General features: G+C 40.9%; 1 protein-coding gene across 4 annotated transcripts in view; it reads left to right on the top strand.

The window, feature by feature from the left end:
• Positions 1-21,591, top strand: part of ZFAND6 (zinc finger, AN1-type domain 6) — a 30,368-nt gene that overhangs the window by 6,716 nt on the left and 2,061 nt on the right. The window contains exons 2-4 of one of the 4 annotated variants that reach the window (XM_009084528.1): positions 12,030-12,199; positions 13,153-13,264; positions 15,393-15,493. In XM_009084528.1, coding sequence (XP_009082776.1) covers positions 12,049-12,199; positions 13,153-13,264; positions 15,393-15,493 — 364 coding nt within the window. In that variant the 5' untranslated portion in view covers positions 12,030-12,048. Of the gene's footprint in view, positions 1-12,029; positions 12,204-13,152; positions 13,265-15,392; positions 15,494-21,591 lie in introns of those variants that run through there. The other 3 variants (XM_009084530.1, XM_009084531.1, XM_009084529.1) reach the window with 3 other exon arrangements.

The raw sequence follows: 21,591 nt of genomic DNA, 5'->3' as shown, positions 1-21,591 counted from the left end.
TAAAAATGTGAATTTCTGTTTATGTGGCTTGAGGAAAAAGGGGAAATCCCATGGCACTACTTAACAGCTTGGCCTTTTTGGATACAAGTCCCTCCCTTAAAGCCATTTATGGGTTTATTTTTCTGTGTAGAATTGTAGGAAAAAAAAAATCTCTGTACAAAGGTAGCATCGTAATAAATGGGGAGACAGTGGCATCCAGCCAGGCTATTTTTAGGCTATTGTGCTCTTGACTTGCTGATCTAAGTGTTCTGGACAGTGAGTGGGGGAGACCTTGTACTAGAAATGTGTGTTCACATAGCTGAATCTTGTCTGGAAACAGAACAAATAGCAAACTTGCTTATCAGGAGGGCAGTTTGCAGAGTTGTAACTGGAGTATTAGTGGGTAAGAAGGATGCCCTGGTGATTAAAGCACAGTGTTTGCAATGCAGACTTTTACTCGAAAGCTGTCAGCTCTGGCTTTCTCCTCCCTTGAGAAACTGCAATACATGCAGTCTGTTCTGTACGGACTTAGGGAAGAAGTGTAAAAAACTCTATTTTCTGTTCCATGATGGCAGTGGGGGGAAAAATGCCAGTTGTCCTCAATCAAGTTGCTTCCAATATTTTTTTTAAGCCTTTCTTCAACAGTGTAATGACCTTCCCATCTGAGCAAGTGGTTTAGTTTTGGAAACCTTCAGAAGGAGTGTCTCATTTCACATTTCTGATCATTCCTTAGCCCCTTATCTATTAATGACACTGTCTTGGATCATTAAAGTTGACACAACTCTTGCTTAATTTGCATTCTGACCTCTTGGTGATGTGTGCATTTTTCCTTGGCTTAAGCTATAAGTGAGGCTATGCCTTAGAGTTCAGTTCTGTTACTAACTCAGTAGGTTCACCTTCCTCCTGCAGTGCAGTTAACTTTGGCTCTTCTGGCACAGAGCTGCACCAAAACCAGATACAAGAGCCAGTCCAAGCTTTTGGGCAATGAAGTTGTCAAGGCAGATCAGTTCCTGTCCCAGCAATGCTGTGGCAGAGGTACCTTAGGCCACACATTACCTGTGTCCTGATACCATTGCATTCATTACATATAAGTACGTATTGAATGCATGTATATAGCTTTCACTTGGACATTTATAGATTCCATTGTTTCAGGCCGTGTAAGGTGACAGCTAAGGAAAGATGCAAAACTTCAGTGTGGCCAGTTGGTATATTCATATCTTCAGTGAAACTTGGCAGGATGTTAAAGCGATTGATAAATACCAGTTGCCCAGCACGGCAGCTGCTGATCACCTGTGTAATATTTTCTTGTGCTTTGTGCAGGGTAGTAAGTTTTAGTATATAGGCATCCAGTAATTTGTTTGGGATCATGTAACCTGGCTTCCCCAGTGACCGAAATGATAAGTAAGGGATAAAAAAAGCAACAGAACCCACCCCCCACCCACCCCCCCTTAGAATAACATTAGGGTTAAAACTAAGTAGGACCTTTGAGACCCCTGACTAAACTTAAGTGCTATGCAAAAAATGAGGAATGCAACTTGGCCACAGGGAGCATCATACTTACACCTCTTCTGCCATAAACTTGTCCTTAAATACCCTCCTTGTTTGGTCAGGCTTTAGCTTTAGGTTGAGTTCCCCATCAAACCACAGTAAGGATATTGTATAATTTTGAACACTTAAATTAGACATAGTGCATAATTCTAAATAGAGCTACACATCATGCATGATAATCACAGTGTTCTTGGAAGTTAAGCTGAATTCAGGATGCCCTAGCCAGAAATGATGATGATGGTTTTATTTTATTAACACCTAGGAACCATGATATTAGAGCAGGAGCTCCCTTAGCATTAGGCCCACGTAGAACTGTGGCATTATAAGCTTATTAAAATTCTACATAGTGCTGTTTATAAAAACAAATTATAACGTGTTTTGTGCTTACTGTCAGTTCTCAGCAACAGGTGTTTTGTTAACAAGAAGCTCTATTTTGGGAACTCGTGTTAAAGCAGCTTTTATCTCTTCTGGGTTTGATATGCCGAAAATAAGTGAAACTTATGCTGTATTGAGAGAAGATTACTTATTCACTGAAGCTCAAAAGAAGCGATTACTGAATCTATATCTATTCTTTCAGTAATTATGAGGGTAATCTTGTAAGTGTTTTGTCCTGGGTTGCAGTGTGGGGGGTATCCATGGTATGTATTCTATTATCATCTCCACAAGCTGTTAAAGCAGGTGGGGCAGTGACCATTATCACCTTGTCCCTCTCTCAGGGGCTGTCTCTGATTAACGGGCTGTCAAGGACCCATGCAGGACACATGCTCCCAGTGATCCTTATCCCTTGTCCCATGGTGAGGAAACTCACCCCAGGGGTGGGGAGCCAAACATGCTCACAGGGATATAAGCCGGGGTTTGGACCAGCACAGAGCCCTTTGCCTGCTGGATTTCCAGAGGACAAGAGCTGCTGCTGGACCTTCAGGAGAGAACCGGATCTGTGGGATCACTGCTCCAACAGACCCATCACTCCAGGAGGACTGCAGCCACCATTTAATGGACTACTACTACACCCTGACTGACAGGGTGTCGGGTTACTTTCTGACTCTGTCAGGTTATTTTCTGACTGTCAGGTTACTTTTTATTTTTTTGTACTGTTGCATTTGTGTTGTTCATATTAAATTGTACTTCTGATTCAGAATCTCTCACCAGTTTGCTTTTCAAACCAGCACATGTTTGAATCCTTCTTACAGATTACTTGTTGTCAGTGTGTAAAGTCAAACCTGTTTTAAAATGCAGCATCAAAGATAGTTTATGGAGTAGGCCTCGTCCTGCATCCCTTAAACTTTGGTCTGGTATTTTAAAGGAATGTAGAGAATTCTAGAATCTCCTGATTCTAATTTTGTATAACCTCTGATTTCTGAAATGACCAGCTTCAACAAGTGATGCCAAAGAAAGCAGAATGAGGCCCTGTCTGGTCTGTTTTAGAGTAGCTTTCTTATCTTTCACAGAGCCCTTTAAAAGAAGGCATTTCTGTAATCTGACAGATACCAAGTAAACCCTAAATTTATAGGGCTGTGTAGAAATATGAAGGGCAGCTCAAGGATTCTTGCAGCTCCTGAATGCCAAAATACATGTATGAGATGGCACAGACTCCAGAGGAAAGAAAAGGGCTCCTCAAGCAATATCTGCAGCTAGTGCAGCTCAACACCAGTTCAGCCACACGCGATGGAAACTCTGGTTTATGTGAGCTGACGTAGCAGACTGCTGACAAGCTATTACTGAGCTGGTTTGATTTTTCTAATGGGTGTAACTCCTGAATTTTTATTCCTCCTGAGCAGAGACACCAGAGCAAGCACTCCCTAAAAGTATGTTCTTTATTGTTAGCTGCATGTTCCATCACAAGCATAACTTCATGTAAGGTTTCTGTGCCAGTCTTGTCATAGAGACAGCCATCTCCCAGAAATGGACCTGCTGAGTCTGTCTGCCTCTAGCCTTAAATCTTGAGTGATCTGGGCAGGCTAAACTGAGTAAGTACAACCTCATGTTTTGGAAGGAAAACACCCTGGCTTGTGTTTGGACATGCAGAGCTTTGGGTAGGACAGCGTGACCAGTGGGGTGTCTGGCTGGTGTCCTGCCTGTGTTCCTCAGATTTGCCTCTTGGACTTCTCTCACCTTGAGTCCCCCAGAGAGACCAGATCAAAACCACCTTCCTGAGTCACATGACATGCTCTTTGCTCATGTTCACTTTTCCTTGTCAAGAATTCACTCAGAAATTGTCTTTACTTTATACAGAACAACTCTAGTTACTGTTGCTCTCATTTGTATATATAAACATAGGTAATGTTTAACTAGTTATCTTTATTGAAGGTCCCTGTCGTATCTTCCTGTAAACAAGCATGTCCACCTCCAAGAGTTATTTGCTGGGTTCTTTTTCTCTTAAACCCAAGAAGTTTGGTGTGTGGGTTTTGTTTTGTTTTCACTTGCATTCAGGTTGACCTCTCCAAAAAGGCAGCTTTGTCAGCTTAGATTTTCTGATAGTCATCACTGAAGAGACACAAACTTAGAACATGCTGGTGGTGCTCTTTCTGAAAGCTGCTCTGTGCTGCTCTGGACTGGAGTTTGCTGGATTAACTGGGGTTGCCTACAAATGCATTGTGCTGCTGGGAAAGTAAATAAGAGGCTTTTAAGTCTTCTAAGTCAGAGGAAAAAATGGTATTTCTTTGAATTTCACGAAGTTCAGATACTGTCATGTGCAAGGGCCTAATTTTACTAGTGCTGCAGTATTAGTCTTGAACAACGAAGAAGTCCAAGTGTACATGCTTTATGTACCAGCAGTGATAGTCTGTGGCATCTTGACTTGTATTTTGCTGCTTTAGGCTCACATTGAAATGCATGATAAATAGGAGTGTTGAAGGCCCTATACAGAGGGCTGCACTTAATCTTTTTTGGTGCTGCAGCAATCAGTAGTGGTCATTTCTTTGAAAATTCCTCTATGGGGTGGTGGAAGCCAATAGGTCTGTGTGGTAGCTTTCTGGAATTTCAACACTTTCCTGAAACTCCTTTTATCTGTACTCTGCCTCTTTGAAATCCAACCTAAAATGTGATTCCTCCTACTAGGTTATAAAATGTACCTGTTGCATTGCTTTTTTTTTTTATTTTATTAGGATAACTCCTCAGTACAGTAGTGAACTTCATGGAATTGCCCCCTTATTTGGTGTGGTGACTATACTAGGAAGTTTTTGAAAAATAAATAAATACAGTTCTGGTTTTTTGTTTGTAGACTTTAGTGGCCACTGTGAGTGGTTTGATGCGTTTGCATGAGGTGAATGAGAGTCTGAGGTTCTCTGTTTTACAGCAGTTAATCTTTGGGTCTAGTAATCCGTACTTTGCAAAGGTTAAGCGTGGCCACAAGTAGTAATTACAGTTTCAAAGTAATATCTATTAATAGTGTATGCAGACAGGCATGGAAAGCTGAATCCTTATTATCAGTGATCTTCTTGATACCAGTATAGAATCTGTGAGTCTTTGTTCTTGCCTAGTAAGAGTGAAGAGGTTGTAGTGAAATGTTCTCTTGTTCCTCCTGTAACCTTGAGCACAAGAGCAGACAGCTGTACTTGGTAATGTACACACTTCAACACTAGAGGCTTTGTCTATTCCTAGTGTTCCTGGGTTGTATGATATTCTGGCTCAGATTAGTTAGGAAGGTTGCTAATGTTTCTTCCCATCCTAGAGACCTGAACTCTCTCTTTTCTGTCCATCTGCCACTTCTGAGTTCGCACTTTCCCTTGTGTGTGTGGCTCTTTTCCACTAATGTGATTCTTTCATCATCTTTTTGACATCTTAAATCTGGGACATAGCTTTGTTGAGAGTCCAAATTTTATTTGTACTTCAGTTCTTGTACAGAAGGATTTAAACTTGGTGACTATTTAAAATTGGACATGAAGAAAAGACTTCTGCAACTCTTTCCATCTTTTTGTGAAGTTTCTGCTAGGATTGTCTAATATAAGTGCTTGATTCTAGCCTAAAATAAGTCTATGCATGAAACAAAAATAAAAAGCTGTTCAACAGGAATAGACAGGAATATAAGTAGATATTGGATGACTTGTCAAGTGAGTTGAGAGAACATCTTATGTAAGTCTTTGGTCACTAGTGTGAGTATTTTGTTTTTGATATTAAGTCTTTTTTTAGATACTGCTTCAGTCATTCAAATTGCAACTTCAGGCTTAGTTGTGAGTAGGAAGAAAACTGGAGGTCTACTGGAATGAATGGAAAGCTTTAAAATGCATGGATTCTCTTGGTGGTGAGGAAGTTGGATAACTCCTGTGTTTTGAAAAATGCAGCAGATGTGTGTTCTGCTGCTATAGGAACAAAGAGGTTGCTGCCCTTACAGATCTGCTTGCATAGTTGGTCCTTAACCATATTCACTTTTTTTTAACTCAAAGCGTTCTGATGAAACTGGGTCAGAGTGTAACTACACATGTAGCTGTGCTGGCAAATGTGAACCAGCTGCAGTGTTTTAGCCAGGGTGAGCTGTAGATGAAATGACATGTCTGACTGCAACCAGCAAGCTGGGCTGAGCTGGAATGACTGAGGCCCCTATTCAAATCTGCCAGTTCTTCTTGGCTCCACAGCAAGTTGCTGGGACATGGTAATGCCTTAAAGCAGCTACAAATGACTGCTCAGTGAATGTAAATTGGAGCCTTTTGGGAGAGAGCAACGGGGTAAAAAGAAAACAGGACTGTTCTGTAACTTGCTATTAATTTGTGAGTAGTGCTTTATACCCCGAGTGGGATCCTGCTTCCAGCAGGACACCTGAACAGCAAATTCCACTATGAAGCTGTATCCTCTATCATAGCTACTAATGCCTTGGTAACTTCTGCAGCAAGATTCAGCAGAGCTCTGCTCTCAGGCCTTTCTTTGCCATTTGTTCTGATAAGCCTGTAGAGGAATGAATTTCCTACTTACTGCTTTTTGTACCAGCATGTCTTTGCATACAGTGAGACAGGTAGTATTGGGTGTCTGTGCCAGTACATGCTCTAAAGTGAAGGGTATTTTTTGTCTGCACGACTTCATGTCTTGCTTTTATTTGTGCCGAGATGAAGCTTTGTATGTTTTAGCAGTGCAAATTACCACTGCAATTTCTTCCTTGCTTCATTAGCACAGAGGGAAAATGACCGTTAGTACTGCTGCTGCTTAAATCAGTGCCAAACTGCTTCATTTTAAAGGTGATTACAACAGAGGAGAGAATATTTTAATCACTTGTTAAAAATTGGATTCATCATTTGAGGTGAGCGTCAGCTGAAACTGTCAGTGTGTTGATCTTTGACAGTAAAGGGGGGCTCACTCTAAGGGCTCTGCTTTCTCTTTGAGAAGCTTTGCATAGCTGGCATCAGTGTGGTTCAGACTGTGTCTGGCTCGGTGCTGAGGCAGAATGCTGTTTGGGTGGTCTCTTCGCTTCAGCCTTGGCATTTGGGAGGGATCCTTCCCATAACAGTCACGGATTTTAGGAGTGTTTGCAGAACACAAGGCTAGTTCAGCTGGGGTAGTGGATGTGAGGATCTGCTCATTTTCCCTACCACAACTCTGAAGTATGAGGATAACTGGAATTCAAGAGACCTTGTTCTGTGGGGAAGACAGATGAAGAGAAGGTTGGCTTCTGTGCAGGATTTTTTTTTCTTGTTGAGAAGGGGAGGAAAGAGATTATTCCTAAACCTTGTGTGTTTAATCCTGCTAAATGCTGCTCTCTCTGATCTTACTGATTAACATTTGAAGCCTATAAATCTAGGGTATCAGTTATTTGAAACTAGTAGCATATCAACATTTTAATTAAAAGGAAAATAAGAAAGGAGGGTGGGGGGGAAGAACCAGTATTGCAGTGTGCTCCACAAGGATGGGATGTACACAAGTATTTTGTTTCTTGCTTTACAGAGTATTGGAAGAGGTGGGTCTTTCCCCAGAGAACCTGATGTCTAAAAGTCTCACCATGCTTTAGTGTTTCTACAGCTCTCTATATTTTTAATCAGGAATGTCCTTTATATATTTTCACTTGGTACAGAGAGGAATTTTCTCTGAGGATGTGCTATGGTGAGGCAGAAATTATAGGACCTGTAGCAGCAGCAGTAAGAAGGCCTTATAGATGCATCAAGTTGTCTGTATATGACAGAAGGAACAGGAATAGGTAGACTTTAAGCACCAAATTTGTAGGAAAAGGAGGACTTAGCCTGCAGAGCTGTGTATTGCCATGCTTCTAGTGGCAATTGATATGTTTGAGAAGAAAATCATTAGAGGTAATTTCAGCTTAAGTTCAGCAATTTTTAGCTAATGCAAAAAGAGGCTGTTTATTCCATAATCTTCAACAAAGTGGATATTCTGGGGCTGCAGTGAGAGGAGTTGTTTGAGGCTCTCTCACTTCCCTCTAGTATGCTTCCTTCTCAGTGCTGGTACAACTGGTTATACAACTATACTGTAAAGCAAATCAGGGAATGTGCTTAAAATACTGTAACGAGTTCTGTTGTTTTGTTGTTTGTTTTTTCTTTAAGATGAATCAATTTTGCATTCCAAAGGACATTCAGAATTTATAGTATGACCCTATAAGCATTGTGCAAGCACAGCTTGGGGGGAACAGGCAGAGCCCAGAGGCGTTTTCAGCAGCTTTACAAGCTCCACATTTGTTTTGTGACACCTCAAATCAAGTGGAACATAAGTGTAGTCATGTTGATCCCAAGACCTTGGGGTCACTTCAGCTAGGAAGTAGCTTCAAGTTTTGTACTGAAGCCAAGCAAGGAGACCAGTTTTAAAACTATGGCTAGGGTATGCACTTGGGATTTATTTTACAGTAGGCCTGATGCTCAGCAAGGGTTAGCTGTCCCGAAAAGGGTTGTCCTATTTTTAGCCATGTCACTTCCTGTGCAGTGTGTGTCAGTTCTCTGGAGCTGATCTTCTGTCAGATCAGCAAGCTCTCCAGTCCACCAGAATAAATATCCTGTTTTTTCCCATCAGATGGATGAACTGATCTGACTGGAGGCAGGGGCAGGGGTAGGGGTGTGCAGCAGTGGCTGGAGAGGTGGGAGCAGACTCACCCCCTGCACAGTGTGTGGTTTCAGCAGTGACTGCCCACCATTACTGGCTCTTCCATGAGGCGTTAGGGACAGTTTTGAAACAAAAGTCATCTGAAGCTGGGCCAAGAACTGGGGTGACGGGAGGTCCTTCCCTCCCCCAAAAACATCTGTTCAGTGCTCTCTTGCTGCTCCTGTTTGCTGAGATGGGGACAGAGTCTGACCGCTCTGTGTGTGGCTGTTTGACTCCTGCCCAAGTGGTGAGGAGGAAAAGTCCCTGAGGCACAGTGCTGTGTCATCCTGGCCCTTGCCCTCTTGCAGGAGTGGTTGTGTACAGGAGAGGCATGTCTGAAGTGCCCTGGCAGGAACTGCCAGCACTCGGATCTCTTCGTTCTATTTCCAGTCCCTGGTTTTGGCTAGTGGTTCTCCTAATTCTTTAAGCTGCTCTGCCACTGAAACAAGTTCCACACGTGTCTGCAGCTAGACCCTCTGTCCTGCCTGAACAGCACATGTGACAAAAGACCTCAGAAACTACTCTGTGTTGAAACTAATTGACAGAAGATAGTGGTTAATTTTTAGTTTTTGTTTGATCACTTCCTTGTTTCATTTGGGTGTCTGTGAGCAGTGAGAGGGAGGGCCCAGCATGGGAGAGGGAGTGAGAGCTTATTGTACTGGTTTGGCATTCTTTGGCTTTAGGGTTCAAATGGATCAGTTCGACCATCTCAGCAGCTTACACGCCGCTAAAATGCGTTCTCTCCTGGTCACGTGTCATCCCTTGCATCAATTCCAGAGGTTTTCCTGTGTGTTGTGCTTTTTACTTTTTGTGGTTTTGCATGTGAACTGACTGAGCTCACTGAACTGTCAGAAAACTTCATGGTGGTCATGGCCTGTTTTTTCCTGGTGGGCTTTTGTGGTGGCTCCTGGCACTAGTTGGGTGGGTGATGGTCCAGCTGAGCACTGGAGCTGGTGCGAGGGATTGTACACAGTTGTCCCTGTTGAACACAGCAAGCTGTTGTCTTGGTGCAACTTCTTTCTTGTTTGACTTCCTAACATTGCATCAGTTTGATGCTATCTCTTCATGTTATTCCTCAAATATTAGCAACCAATGAAGGATCTTCCGCTTCCTGTGGCCTTTATTAAAACTCTTCAGAAGAATCTCTGGCACTTCCCCTTGGAGATTGAAGTGTTTTGGAGCCTCATGCCGGTGGCTTGTGCTTTGGCTGGTGACAGGATCCACTGGTTAATGAACTTGGGAACTGGCTTAGCTGGAACTGGGGCCAGCTTTTCTTGTTTCTCATCTGAGCATCTTTGTGCACCTTTCACAATTTGTTTATTGAATAGGAGCAGAATTTTTTTTTTACATCCATGTTAGAGATTGCTATGCTGTGTTTGCATCAGCACCTGGTCCCTTCAGCAACGTTGTGTTGTGGAACATTAGCAGTAGCTGGTGCTGTTACTGGGTTCCTATGCTGCTTGAAGCTAATATTGAAGAGAAAGGCAGTCATGGTGAATTCTGAAAGTCAGTGTTCTAGGGTTCTTTAATATGCTGCTGCCTAAAATCAAAAGGACTAATACTTGTATTGTGACATTGAATCTCTATTAGCTCTTGGAATACTCAGTTGAAAGTATTTTTAATTAGTCTTTCAATCTTAAACATTCTGTGCCAGGAGTGACTTGTGTAAGGTTTCATCTTGAAATTGGTTCAAGTTATCAAAGGACAGAAAACTCGTGTTCATTTCTGCTTCCCTGAAATGGCTTCACTGAGTGTTGGGCCCAGCATAAGAATTAAATTCCCACATGCACTATTTGCACTTTCTTTCTGAAGGGCTTTCTGGAGAAAGGCAGGAATGAAAGTGCTCTTTCAGCTACAAGTGCAGTACTTCAGCAAAATCAAATTTAGTTGTCGTGTGAGGTCAATGGGGGCTTTGTGTGTCGGAAGCAAGTGCTTCTCCACTGGGTTAGGGGAGTGCAGTCAAACAGCTGAAATAAGCTTTAATTGCAGGTTCAAGCTCAACAAGATACTATCAGAATTTTGTTGTCTTCCTGCCTGTACAACTTCCTTGTCTTACATACTGAATACTTTTTCATCCTTACAATACCTTACTGCTGTGAGCAGAAGACTTGGCTTGTTGCTGTTAGCTTTGCAACCCAGAGATTTGCTCATGGTGTCAGTTTCCTATGTTTTGGGGAAATAAAACCAAAATGCAGTGGACGTAGGTGTGAGAGATGAGGATATTTGTCTGAAAGCAAATAATAGGAAAGTTGTTTGTATTTGTCTTCAGATACATCTTATGTAAAAGGAAATCTTTTTTACCCTGGTACTTCTTGCTGTGGCTTAATCTAGTTTTATAGCATCAAGTATTCAAGGGTCTTGAAACCCTTTTCCCTCTGGATTTTTTTCCTTTTCCTTTGAAATACATACTGATGTTACTTGAAAGATTGATTTGATTTTATTTTCAGTAATATTGCTTATCTTTGGTTTGACTTGCAAGAATTAAAACTACCCATGCTTCAGCCTAATTTTTAATCAGGAAAGAATAAATGGTAAGCCTAAATTGATCCTGGATGAAATAATTGATACCTTGATGTACTTCGTTTTCCAAAGAAAAGCTGTTTTTGCCTTCAAAACTGATACTAAAAAAAGAGCAATAATATATTTATTATTGATTTTACCTTGCCAGGTGGCAAATGTCAAAAACTGATTTGCAGAATAAACCACTTGATAATAGTTAGGAGGCTCAGAACACTGTTGAAAATGGTCATTTGTTGTAATTATCTTGTAAATATCTGTAAACATTCTAAAGAAAGCCAGGGACAAAAAATATAAATTATACAGTTGTTATGAAAACTAAGTCTAAGGGACATCAAATATCAAGGCAACTCATAGCTCACTTTTAGTATATTTTCACACAAAAATGATAAATAGGAGGTACGTGTGCCTAGTCTAATATTTTTGACTTAAGTGGTGATTATCTTTGCATGTGAAAAACCTTAACATGGGGTTTGTGGAAAGTAGTTATGTTGTGTTTCACTAATGATGCAGTGACTAAACAATAACATGTGAATTCATGTGACTATTGGTAATTATTGTGCAGTAATTAAGCCTGTGTACCATGCTTGGCTCTTACCTGACAGTTCTCATGCACAGTATCAGGTGTCCAGGTTTCAAGGAGAGTTCAGCATAAGTCCCCAGAACTGAGTGCTGGGAGCAATAATACTTCCAATATTTGCTAAAATGACTTTATTTGTGGGGTGTAGATTGAACATACATTAGTGGGGCTGGAAGGGTCTGTGTGTATGGGTCATGCAAAGCCTATGTATGACTGTATTTGTGCTGTTGGGCCTTTATAGACTTCTTGGGAAAGGGGACTGAGTTACCCACAAGGCATCTTTTCTGGAAGGTCTTTCTGCTGAGCTGTAGGAAACTGCAGATTTTTCAAATGTCAGCTGTAAAAGAAAAGGTTTTCTCAGGCTTCTAAATACTGGGTTGTGTGTATCAATTTTCAGGTTTCTAGAAGAAGGGAAAATGGCTCAAGAAACTAACCGTAGCCAAGTGCCTATGCTCTGTTCCACTGGCTGCGGATTTTACGGGAATCCTCGGACAAATGGCATGTGTTCAGTGTGCTACAAAGAACATCTTCAAAGGCAGAACAGTAATGGTAGAATTAGCCCTCCTGGTAAGTAACATTAACAATATGTGTGTTTGAACAGCTCAGAATGACACAGTAGACAGCAGCTTCCTGAGCATGTCCAAATACTGAAAGTATAGAGCATTAGTGTAAACCATTTCACTGGAGCATCTTAACATATGGAATGAGCTTGGATGAAATGCTCGTAATAGAATTGTGCTGTGATTAATCTGCTCAGAAACAGACTCACTAATGCCTTTTTTGTATTCATTTGAGTGTTTCCAATTTGAAGATACAAAAATGCAGGAAAAATTACTATACCAACATATTTTCCCTGAAATTACTGACAGTAGAGATAAGATCTAGGTTGGGGAATGTTTGTGAAAAGCATTTAAAATACAGGTGTTTAATCTCTGCGGCCTCATGCAGAAGGATTAACCTGTAGACACTTGATAGTTTTCCTAACTTCAGACACATTTTGTTTCTTGACCCTGTGCCCTGTCTTTCCTACAACTTGACTTTTTAAATTGAAGCAATAGCTTCCATTGAAATCTGGGGATCTGGGTTCTATCTTGGCATTAGATGGTACACCACTGCTTCTCACAGATCCATTTTGGTTTTCTAAACTAAACCCAAGCTTCTCATATCAGAATACTACAGTTTGTGCTGTGAATGCTGTTTGTAGATGCTTTAATTAGCAAAAAATAGTGTAGATGCTTTAATTAGCAAAAAATAGTAACTATTTTAAAGCTCCAGCATCAAAATTTTCTGCAGTCTAAGTTGTGGGGACTTAGAACTAGTGGGGGCCTGGGGCTGGAATGAGATCAAAATATGGCCAAACATAATTACTTTTTTGTGAAATTACATTTCATTATGATATAGGCTGAGATTCAATTACTTTCCTGACTGGTGTCGTAGAGGTCAAAGAATAATTGCAGTGTCTAACTTTTGCAATCCCAGGAACTGGCATAACACATTTTACATTAGTGTCTTCCTTCCAGCAGCTTCTGTCAGTAGTATAACTGAGTCCTTACCGGTTCAGTGCACAGAAGGCAGTGCCCAGGAAACTCAGTCCACTTTAGATTCTTCATCGACTCCATCTATGCAGCCAAGGTAAGCTGTTCAGTCTGTGCTGCGTTCCTGTGTAAAATTTTGTATCAAGATGGCTAAATGAAGTGGTTAAATGTTAGGACCTGGATTAGGACAAGGTGTAAGATTTCACTGCTGACTTTAAAGCATGAGATCTCAGTAAATAATAGCTCATCTCTTAGCTACATCTTGCATTCAAATGGAAATTTGTCTTTAGAATTTAGCCTCAAGTAGGAGCCTTGCCAGCTTCATGCCGCTCTAGGAGATTTGTCTAGCTAGTCTTCCCATTCCACAACTTGTAGTTGGTTGTATATTTACCAAAGGAAAGCTCTTTTTCCATCTTAGAAATCTGAGGACTTTGTAAAATGGCAGAGATCTGTTTACTGGAGCTCTCATAAATAAGTGTATGATAATGTGTTAACAAGCCAGTTGCTTCCCAGAGAGTGGAGAGTACTAGAACAGGGGAAGAATATCTGAGTCTTAGTACAAGTTGTGCTACTGAACTGATCTGTTATTAAACAAGCAATTTCCATCTGGATTATTCAAGGATACATAATGTCCTCTTGTAGATCACTCAGAATTACTAAGTGTTCTCAATTTGTAAAAGCTAAATATTTGTTTATATTTAGTGGCTGCTTTTCAGTTTAGAATGACAGAACCAACAGCAACTTAAGTGCTTTGGAATTTTTTTTGAGTGAGAAGTGTTAGTGTGTTATGCTATAGAAGCTAACTTGCAGTAATACTCATTCCAACTTTTCTTCAAGAATCAGAATGTAGTAAAACACAGGCTGAGGGTGACTTCACCAGTTATTGCTGCCTGATTCTGCTCACTGTTTTCTGCTCCTTAGCTTTTTATAGGAGGTGTTATCTCATGCTTGGATCCTGCATATGAACTGAGAGCTAGGTGCCATGCTTGATGCTATATTTGGTCTTTCCATTCTGAGATTTCTAGTTGGGATAGGAAATATATATCTTAGCCTGAAACAACTCTGCTATGCGTAAAAAAAAAATATCATCCAGATCAATGCACAGGTGTGAACCAATTACAGTGCCCTGGCTTTGTTCTCTCACACAACTCCTATGAAACCATGAGAGAGAATGAAAGTACCTCACTGATGACTGCCTTGATTACTGGTTGCAGGAGAAACAAGTGGCTATTTGCTCTTGACTTGCACTTCAAGAAAATCAGTGTCACTTGTTTGTTGTTTTGGGGTTTGTTTTTTTCCCCAGAATAAAGCAGGAATTCAGTTTCAACCTCTGGAAGTATCTCAGACCTATCATACTCTGAGGAAACATATAGTAAATTGACAATGCCCTTTTGTAGGTGGCCAGAGCTGCAGTTCAAGGCTTTTGTGTGGCTCTTGGCAATTGAAGTTGTGAGCCCAGTGCTCTGGTTGTGCCATGGACCTCTGGTTGGGCAGTGTCACAGGCTGCTGGACAATTCAATTCCTTAACTTCAGAGTGAATCCCTAAGGGGAAAGGAAGAAACAAATAGTGCAAATGAGGTAGTGCTACCTCTTGCTTGGGACTTCAGCTCTGACTTGTCCCATGGGAGAGCTGCTGGCTGAGCAGTTTGTCTGGGAGCAACTGCTAGTATCAAGTTGCTCTGTCATAACTGTTCAGGGTGTTTGTGTGAGTTTGCAGCCTTGCTGTGATTTAGCACTATGGCTAACAGGGTTGGGAGGTTTGGCCAGCACCACTTTACACTGTGAAAATCTAAGGGGTTCTGTGTGCAGCTGCAGCTGTTTTATTACTGGAAACATTGACATGCTGCAATTTTCTTGTTCATATCACTAGAACACCAAAAGTAGCTCCTCTGCAATTATCTTGCTGACTTAGGTTATAGAAATCCTTGCATATTGAATGCTGCATTGCTGCTTCTGTGTGGAAAGATGGTATGCCAAAGAACCCAAAATATTTTCCCCCTTTTTATGGTTGAACTGGTTTATTGCCTTCAATATGAATATGAAAATGTTTACCTTTTTTATCAGTTTGGATTGTGGCATTTTTTAATGATTACAGAAACAGCTTTGGAGTGATGAGTTTTCGGCATGCTTTTTCATCAGGAGGTACTCTAATGTGTCACTGTCAGGAAAAGAACATGGAAATGTATCATGAAAATCACAACTTTCTTCTTTTTGCCCCCCCCCAGCCCTGTGTCAAGTCAGTCACTTTTAACAGAATCTGTAGCATCGTCCCAAGCGGATAGCACGGCTGCGGACAAAACAGTACCTGAGACAGAAGAGTTGCAAGGTTGGTGCCTCGTTCTCAGAGACAGAACTTATGAGTAATGGTTTTTAAACTATTCTTAATATACTCCTGTTCAAGAGGTGTCTCGTTCTGAAACCCAAACATTCTCTGAAATCCGAAGGTAAAACAAGGATAAACTTTCTTTTCTTAAAAGGCAAGTCAAACCGAAAACTTGTATGTTTAAGTGGTGATATCATAATTGGTATCTGCCACAAGTGTATTTAATTGGTGTTGGAAATGCACATCGTAAGTCAATCTACCCCTCTGTCTTTACTTACATAAAATAGCTGTGACATAGGTTTGAGTGTCTGTTACTTCTCACAGCAGTCACTTGCAGCAGATATCACAAGGTTCCTGAGCGTATTTGTGGTAGTGTTACAGCATAGACGTTGCAAGAGCAGTGTTAGTATCTTTTATAAATGGGAAGCACTGTAAAAGAACTTTTCACTTAAGAACTGTAGTGGTAAAATATTTTGACCCACTGAAATTCACTATCAAATCTAAAATTGCCAAACCACAGACTGTTCCTGCTTGAAGGAAAATGGCTGAGTGGGTGATTTTAACTATATTGGCCCCAAATACTGATTGCTGGTACAATGGAAAGGGGGTTTTCTCTTTGCATTTTTCTTTCTTCCTATGTGCAGGTTTTCAGAGCTTAAGACTAAAAATTTTTTTAATAGTATTTTTTAGGAAATGCAAAATGTAATTTAAAAGGTATTTAAAGGTAAGTCAGTAAGTATTCTGCCTTTACTTCTGACACAATTGAGGCTTCAGTGGGTAGAGTTATATTTCTGCAGACTACTCTAAACGTTGGAGTTCGGGTTTTCCACAGATACAACTTGTAATTCCACTTAAAGATGCTAAATAATAGTTCTTTCATTGTACCTCTGGTGTCAAAGTTTTGCTTCTTGGATACTTTTCTTAAACGTGACCTGTCCCTTTTTGTAGGGTTGAATAGAAGAGTTCAGCTACTGTGCTGAGTAAGGCCATCTCCTTGGTCACACAAACAGTGGCTGTAAAACTTGGGAGAAATGTTTTTAGTGCTAACATTGTTTTTACTAACTTTTGAGATGTCAATTGTTAAAGACATGTTTACTCTTAAAAAAGTAGATTCTAGAGAGATGTTCTAATACCTGCTTGGTAGTGTGTTTTCTGGAGCTGAGAGTTCTCATTGCCTCAGTTTTGACAATGCATCTACTGTCATTTCACTGGAGGCAGAGGAGTACTTTATTTAAAATAATATTTGGTGCTTTCACTGTGAGGTGACTTGAGCCTGTGAAAACTTTTTCTAGCAAGTTTTCAGAGACATGTCTCTTCTTACCCATTTGGATAAATCTGTGCTCCTTCCAATTCCCCACCTCTAAAGCTCATTCTGCTTAGGAGAAGATAAAACAGGTTTCTCAGCAAGAAGTTTTGAATTTGAGGAGTGTATCTGCATTTTACAGGATATATTTCAAGGATCAACCTACGTCAGGTGTTTAGATTACTCAGCTGTGTCCTGTGTCCTTTTCTTTGTGCCATAGTTTCTAAACTAAGAACACAACCACCATGTAGTTGCAGTTCTAAGTTACAGTCCCTATTTATATCTCAGTGTGGCAGGGTCAACCTTGTTTCCTTAAGAGTTTGTTCTGTACTATCCCTTAACTGAAAATTATAGGAAATGTAGTGTTTCCAGTTTCAAAGTATTTTGGTTTGGAAGTGTAAGTTTGGAAAGAGGGTAGCTTGGGATAGATGCTAAGTGAATTTCATTGAATTGCATCCGGAAGTTTCTTTTTTTTTTTTCCCCCATGTCATTCAGAGTTTTAGGCTGCTGTCAAGAACATAACAAATGTGTGAATGTTTTAGTGTTGCCTGACTTCCTAGCATTTAAAAAAAGAGCAACGTGTGGTAGTTGGTCCCGGGCTGAAGAGCATCTAATGCTGCTTCTGTTGATACAGGGGAGGAAAAGCAGAGATTATGACTGCTTTGACCTGTTCAGTGTATATTCTGGTAAAATTCTGCTTTGTTGGAATGTCTGTTCTGTAGCAAACTGTTGTGTGTTGCTTGTGCCAGTTAGTGCATTGTGTTTTGTTGAGGTTCCCTTAACCTGCCATTTAACACAAATCAGCAGGCTGCAATAACATGAAGTGAAAGATTGGGGGAATAATTAAGCTTTCTTAGATTGCAATTATTACTGTTTTAAAGCAGACAGATAAATGGGACTTGAGCTGTGTGCACACAGTCCTTGCTGTTTGCAGACAAGCTAAAACTGCAAAGGGATAAAAGTCCCAAAGAGCAGCTCAGATTTGTCTTTGTTTGGTTTATACATTGCAAAAGAGGAAAGCTATAGAATATGTTAATAAGTCTAGACTTAGTGTTTGTGTGGTGATGCTTGTAGGTATGGAACACTACAAAAAGCCCAGATGCTCTTACATAGGGGCTAATAGAATTATTTTTTTTACTTTAATGTTCTTAAATATCATGAACATGCCACTAAACATGACTTAAAATGAAACTCATTAAGTACAATGCAGCTCTTTCTAGCAGCTTTCTTGTATTCTGAGCATCTCTACAACTCATTTTAGATTGCCTCCTGGGCTGTTTTACCTTTTGCCCAGCATTGTGGCCCTGTTAGATTAGCCAGTCAGGATCCCTGATTTGTTAGCCAGAGGATTAACAGCTGCCTCCCAGCAAGTCTGCGAGTGGGTAAAGAGGTGCTTTGCTTCCCTGGGATTAATGAGTTAAAACCATCCAGGTTGGGATTCATGCCTCATATTTCATGGAGTTTTTTTAAAGGTAAATGAAACTCGTCATGGCAGTCAGGAGCACTGCACAACATACTTTATGGAGCTCTTAGAACTCAAGAGCATAGGGCTGCAGGTATAAATTGAACTAATGGGTGATCTCTCAGCCTCTCTGAAAACTTCTGAGAGCCAAAACAGCCCCTCTGATTTAGAAACTCATTCTGCATTGGAGAGGGACATGTATTACCATTGGAAAATGCCATCACTCATGTAGAACTAAGATCTGAATAACTGTCTAAGAGGTACATGTCTCTTCTTCTGAAGGAAGTCACCTGGTTTTGTGCCTATCTAGGTTTTAGTGAGTTAAAACAGTTTAATTCAGTACTTTATGAGTAAGGGCAAAAACCTTGTTGCTAAAACATTAAAGTTGCTATAGAATTTTATGTGGAGGTAACTTGGATGTGAGGTGAATGAAGTTGAATGGTTTCAACTTTGGTGGACCTTACCAGGGCTGGCTCAGTAGACAGTACTGAAAAGGAATTGTTGGAGACTCAGATTTTTGTGGAGGTACCAGGGACTCAGAGGTAGAGTGTGATTGTAATACAAGTGTAGAAAATAATACAGGATATCCTGATCTGCTGGATGAATCCTTCAGAGAGAGAGGAAAGATTTAAAACTAAATTCTGTAGGGGAGCATGCTCTTATTTAATTTGCCTCTTCCTAACACTGAAACAGGATATTTTAGGCTGATTACTTCAGTCAAGTGTGAAAATGTTAGGAAGTAGTGATCTGCTTAGGCTGTTCCTTTGGAGGAGTGGGGATTCTTCTTCCTAGATCTAGTCAGATGCTCTTAAGAATTAAAAGTGGCTGTTCATACTCTTCTAGGGCAATGAGGCACCTTTTCCTTTGAGAGGCTCTGCCTAGTAATGCAGGGCTGATAAATGTAAAGCATCCAGAGCAGGGAGAGAGAAGGGAACAAATGAGGCATTGGAGTCTTGCTGCACACAGTTGTGTTGTGCCTGCAGGGATGGAAGGGCTGAAGTGTGCTGCATTTTGTGAGTGCTGTGTTCACAATCAGTCCGAGCACACTGAAGTTCAGGCAGGGTTGGCATAAGCAAGTCTGCAGGAAAACCTTGTGTCTTTAGGAGGAAGTCCAGGCTCTGCTTGTTTTGATCAGCTAAGAACATGTTCTGTAAATCAGGGAACTGCTAGTGGCCAGCCCAACTTGTCAGCTCCAGGAAAAGGAGTCTCTTGTGCCTTACTCCTTTGTCGTTGGCAGTTTGTACTGGTGCTGCCAGTGCTTCTGTTCTCTGACTAAAGGCAGAGCTGGGGCTGAGGGAAGGGAGGACATCAGTACAAGGAAAACAGGCAGTAGCATCCTGGAATCAAGATAAAGTACAGCAGCAGAGAGTGACTGCAACATGATTCATGCAAGCTCCAAGCTGGGCAGTATTGCATTTTACTTGGTTTTGTTCAGCTTATAGACTGATCATTTTGGTCATCTAAGGGATAGCTTAGTGGCTGGGATGCTCGTGATTATCATAGAGGATTTTGGGTCAAATTTCTGACTTCTATGCAAAAGCAAATTGAGACCTAAAATTTATGGTTACTACTGTAGATATGAAGTGACTTGTGGCACAGTAAGAGAATCTTCCCACTCAGTTCTACACTGAGCAGCAGCTCTTAAATATTTTTAAACCTTTTTAATGTGAGAGCCATACGCACAAAGAAAATGTAAGTAAGTATGTATGAAAACCTTGTTATGCAGGGAAAGGTGCCAGTTTTCCCTAAATTTAGCTAATAGTTGCAGAGGCTTTTAGTCAAACTTATATTGAGGTAACTGGATTTTGCTACAACAGGAAATGCAAGCTTGAGAATGTTAGCTGCTAGAGGCTAATTCATGGCATGAAGCTTTCTTAATGAATTAATAAACACTGCAATGCCTGTTTTGTATAAAACTGCAAAAGTTCATTTGGGTAATTCCTGCCCCTTCTGGTCCTTACCTTGCCTCTTTTAATCCTTGCTGCTTTTGATTCTTACCTTGCAAACCTTTGGATATTATCTGTCCCCTCAGAAATGTGCCCTTTAACAGCCATTTAAAGCCATTGAAGCCTTTTCTTTCAAACTATGAGTTGTTACAAGTTGCAGGGCAAAGAAAAGCTTTGCTTGTTACATAGATGGTGATTTAAAAGGATTTAATAAACCATGTACAATAGTATCTCTGCTAGATTAACCTGTGCAATGTAGTGTCTCCTCAGGCAAAATTGTTGCTGGTGATTAGGTATATCAGTATATCACTGATCTTGATTAGTACAGACTACAGTGTTTTAATACATAGCACAATTGATAAGTGCCCTTCAAAAAAACCCAACAGCAAACAGAACCAGCCAAAAAATCATCAGAATAGCAGCGCAGGAAAAGCCCCCCCGAATTGTCAGGTAGAAGAGCTGTCAACTGGCATAGAACTAGCGCAGAACTGCATCTGCCAGGTTGGGTAAAGCCTTGAGCAGCACTGGTCTGGTGGGAGGTGTTCCTTCCTCTGGCAGTGGGGGTTGAGACTAGGTGGTTGTTAAGGTCCATGACAACCTCTTAACATTCTAGGATTCCATGATTCTGTGACCTCACAGCCCTCACCAAAGTTCAGCTGCACAGAGGTGTGTGCAGCTTTCTTCTTGGCAGATGTCTGAGCTCAGTGCTGTATTCCCCTCCTTACAGCACTGGTTCCAGTTCTGCTTCTACTGACATTCCCCCCAGATGGAGCTTGCTTTTGTTCTTTGCTGCAAATGCTCCTAACTTCTGTATACCTTACTCACTGGAGACTTGTGCTGATGTGATCTAGCAATGTCTGGTAGGCAGAGGTTGGCTCTGAGCCCTTCTTGAAATGAAGTTGGGGTTTTTGGTTTCTATTTCTGTTTTGTAATGTAAGGAATGTGCAAATACTTGAGGAAAACCAGCCAACTTCTATTTTTACCTGGGTCAGGCAAATACTACCATTACTTGTTTGTATTCTCCCACATAACCTATAACCTGTTTCTTTTAGATGTGAGAGAACATTAAAGTAGATTGAAAGTTGTGGTAGAAAAAGCATCTTTAAAATGAGTTGTTTACTTGCTTCCATCTGGGTTTCAGGACAGGGCCATTCCACCCTGTAAGTCTGTGTGCCTTGAGCTGATGTTTTCACCCGAGGTAGTGATTAGCTCCTGTGTAGACTTTTTCCAGGTGTGCAAGAGCAGCAGCATCACAGTGGTAGAGATTGTTCTGTGTTTTGTGTGGCCTCAGTGCTGCAGCCTTCAGCAAAAATAATGTTTGTTCAGGATTTGAGATGGTGTTTGGCTCAACTGATCCTGTTACATACAGTGCTTCTTGCAAGCAGATTTT

The sequence above is a fragment of the Acanthisitta chloris genome, unplaced genomic scaffold, assembly GCF_000695815.1.
Source record: "Acanthisitta chloris isolate BGI_N310 unplaced genomic scaffold, ASM69581v1 scaffold26011, whole genome shotgun sequence".
In the NCBI taxonomy this organism is placed as follows: domain Eukaryota; kingdom Metazoa; phylum Chordata; class Aves; order Passeriformes; family Acanthisittidae; genus Acanthisitta; species Acanthisitta chloris.
The sequence above is the reverse complement of the archived record's forward strand: the minus strand, read 5'-3'. Positions and strand labels throughout refer to the sequence as shown.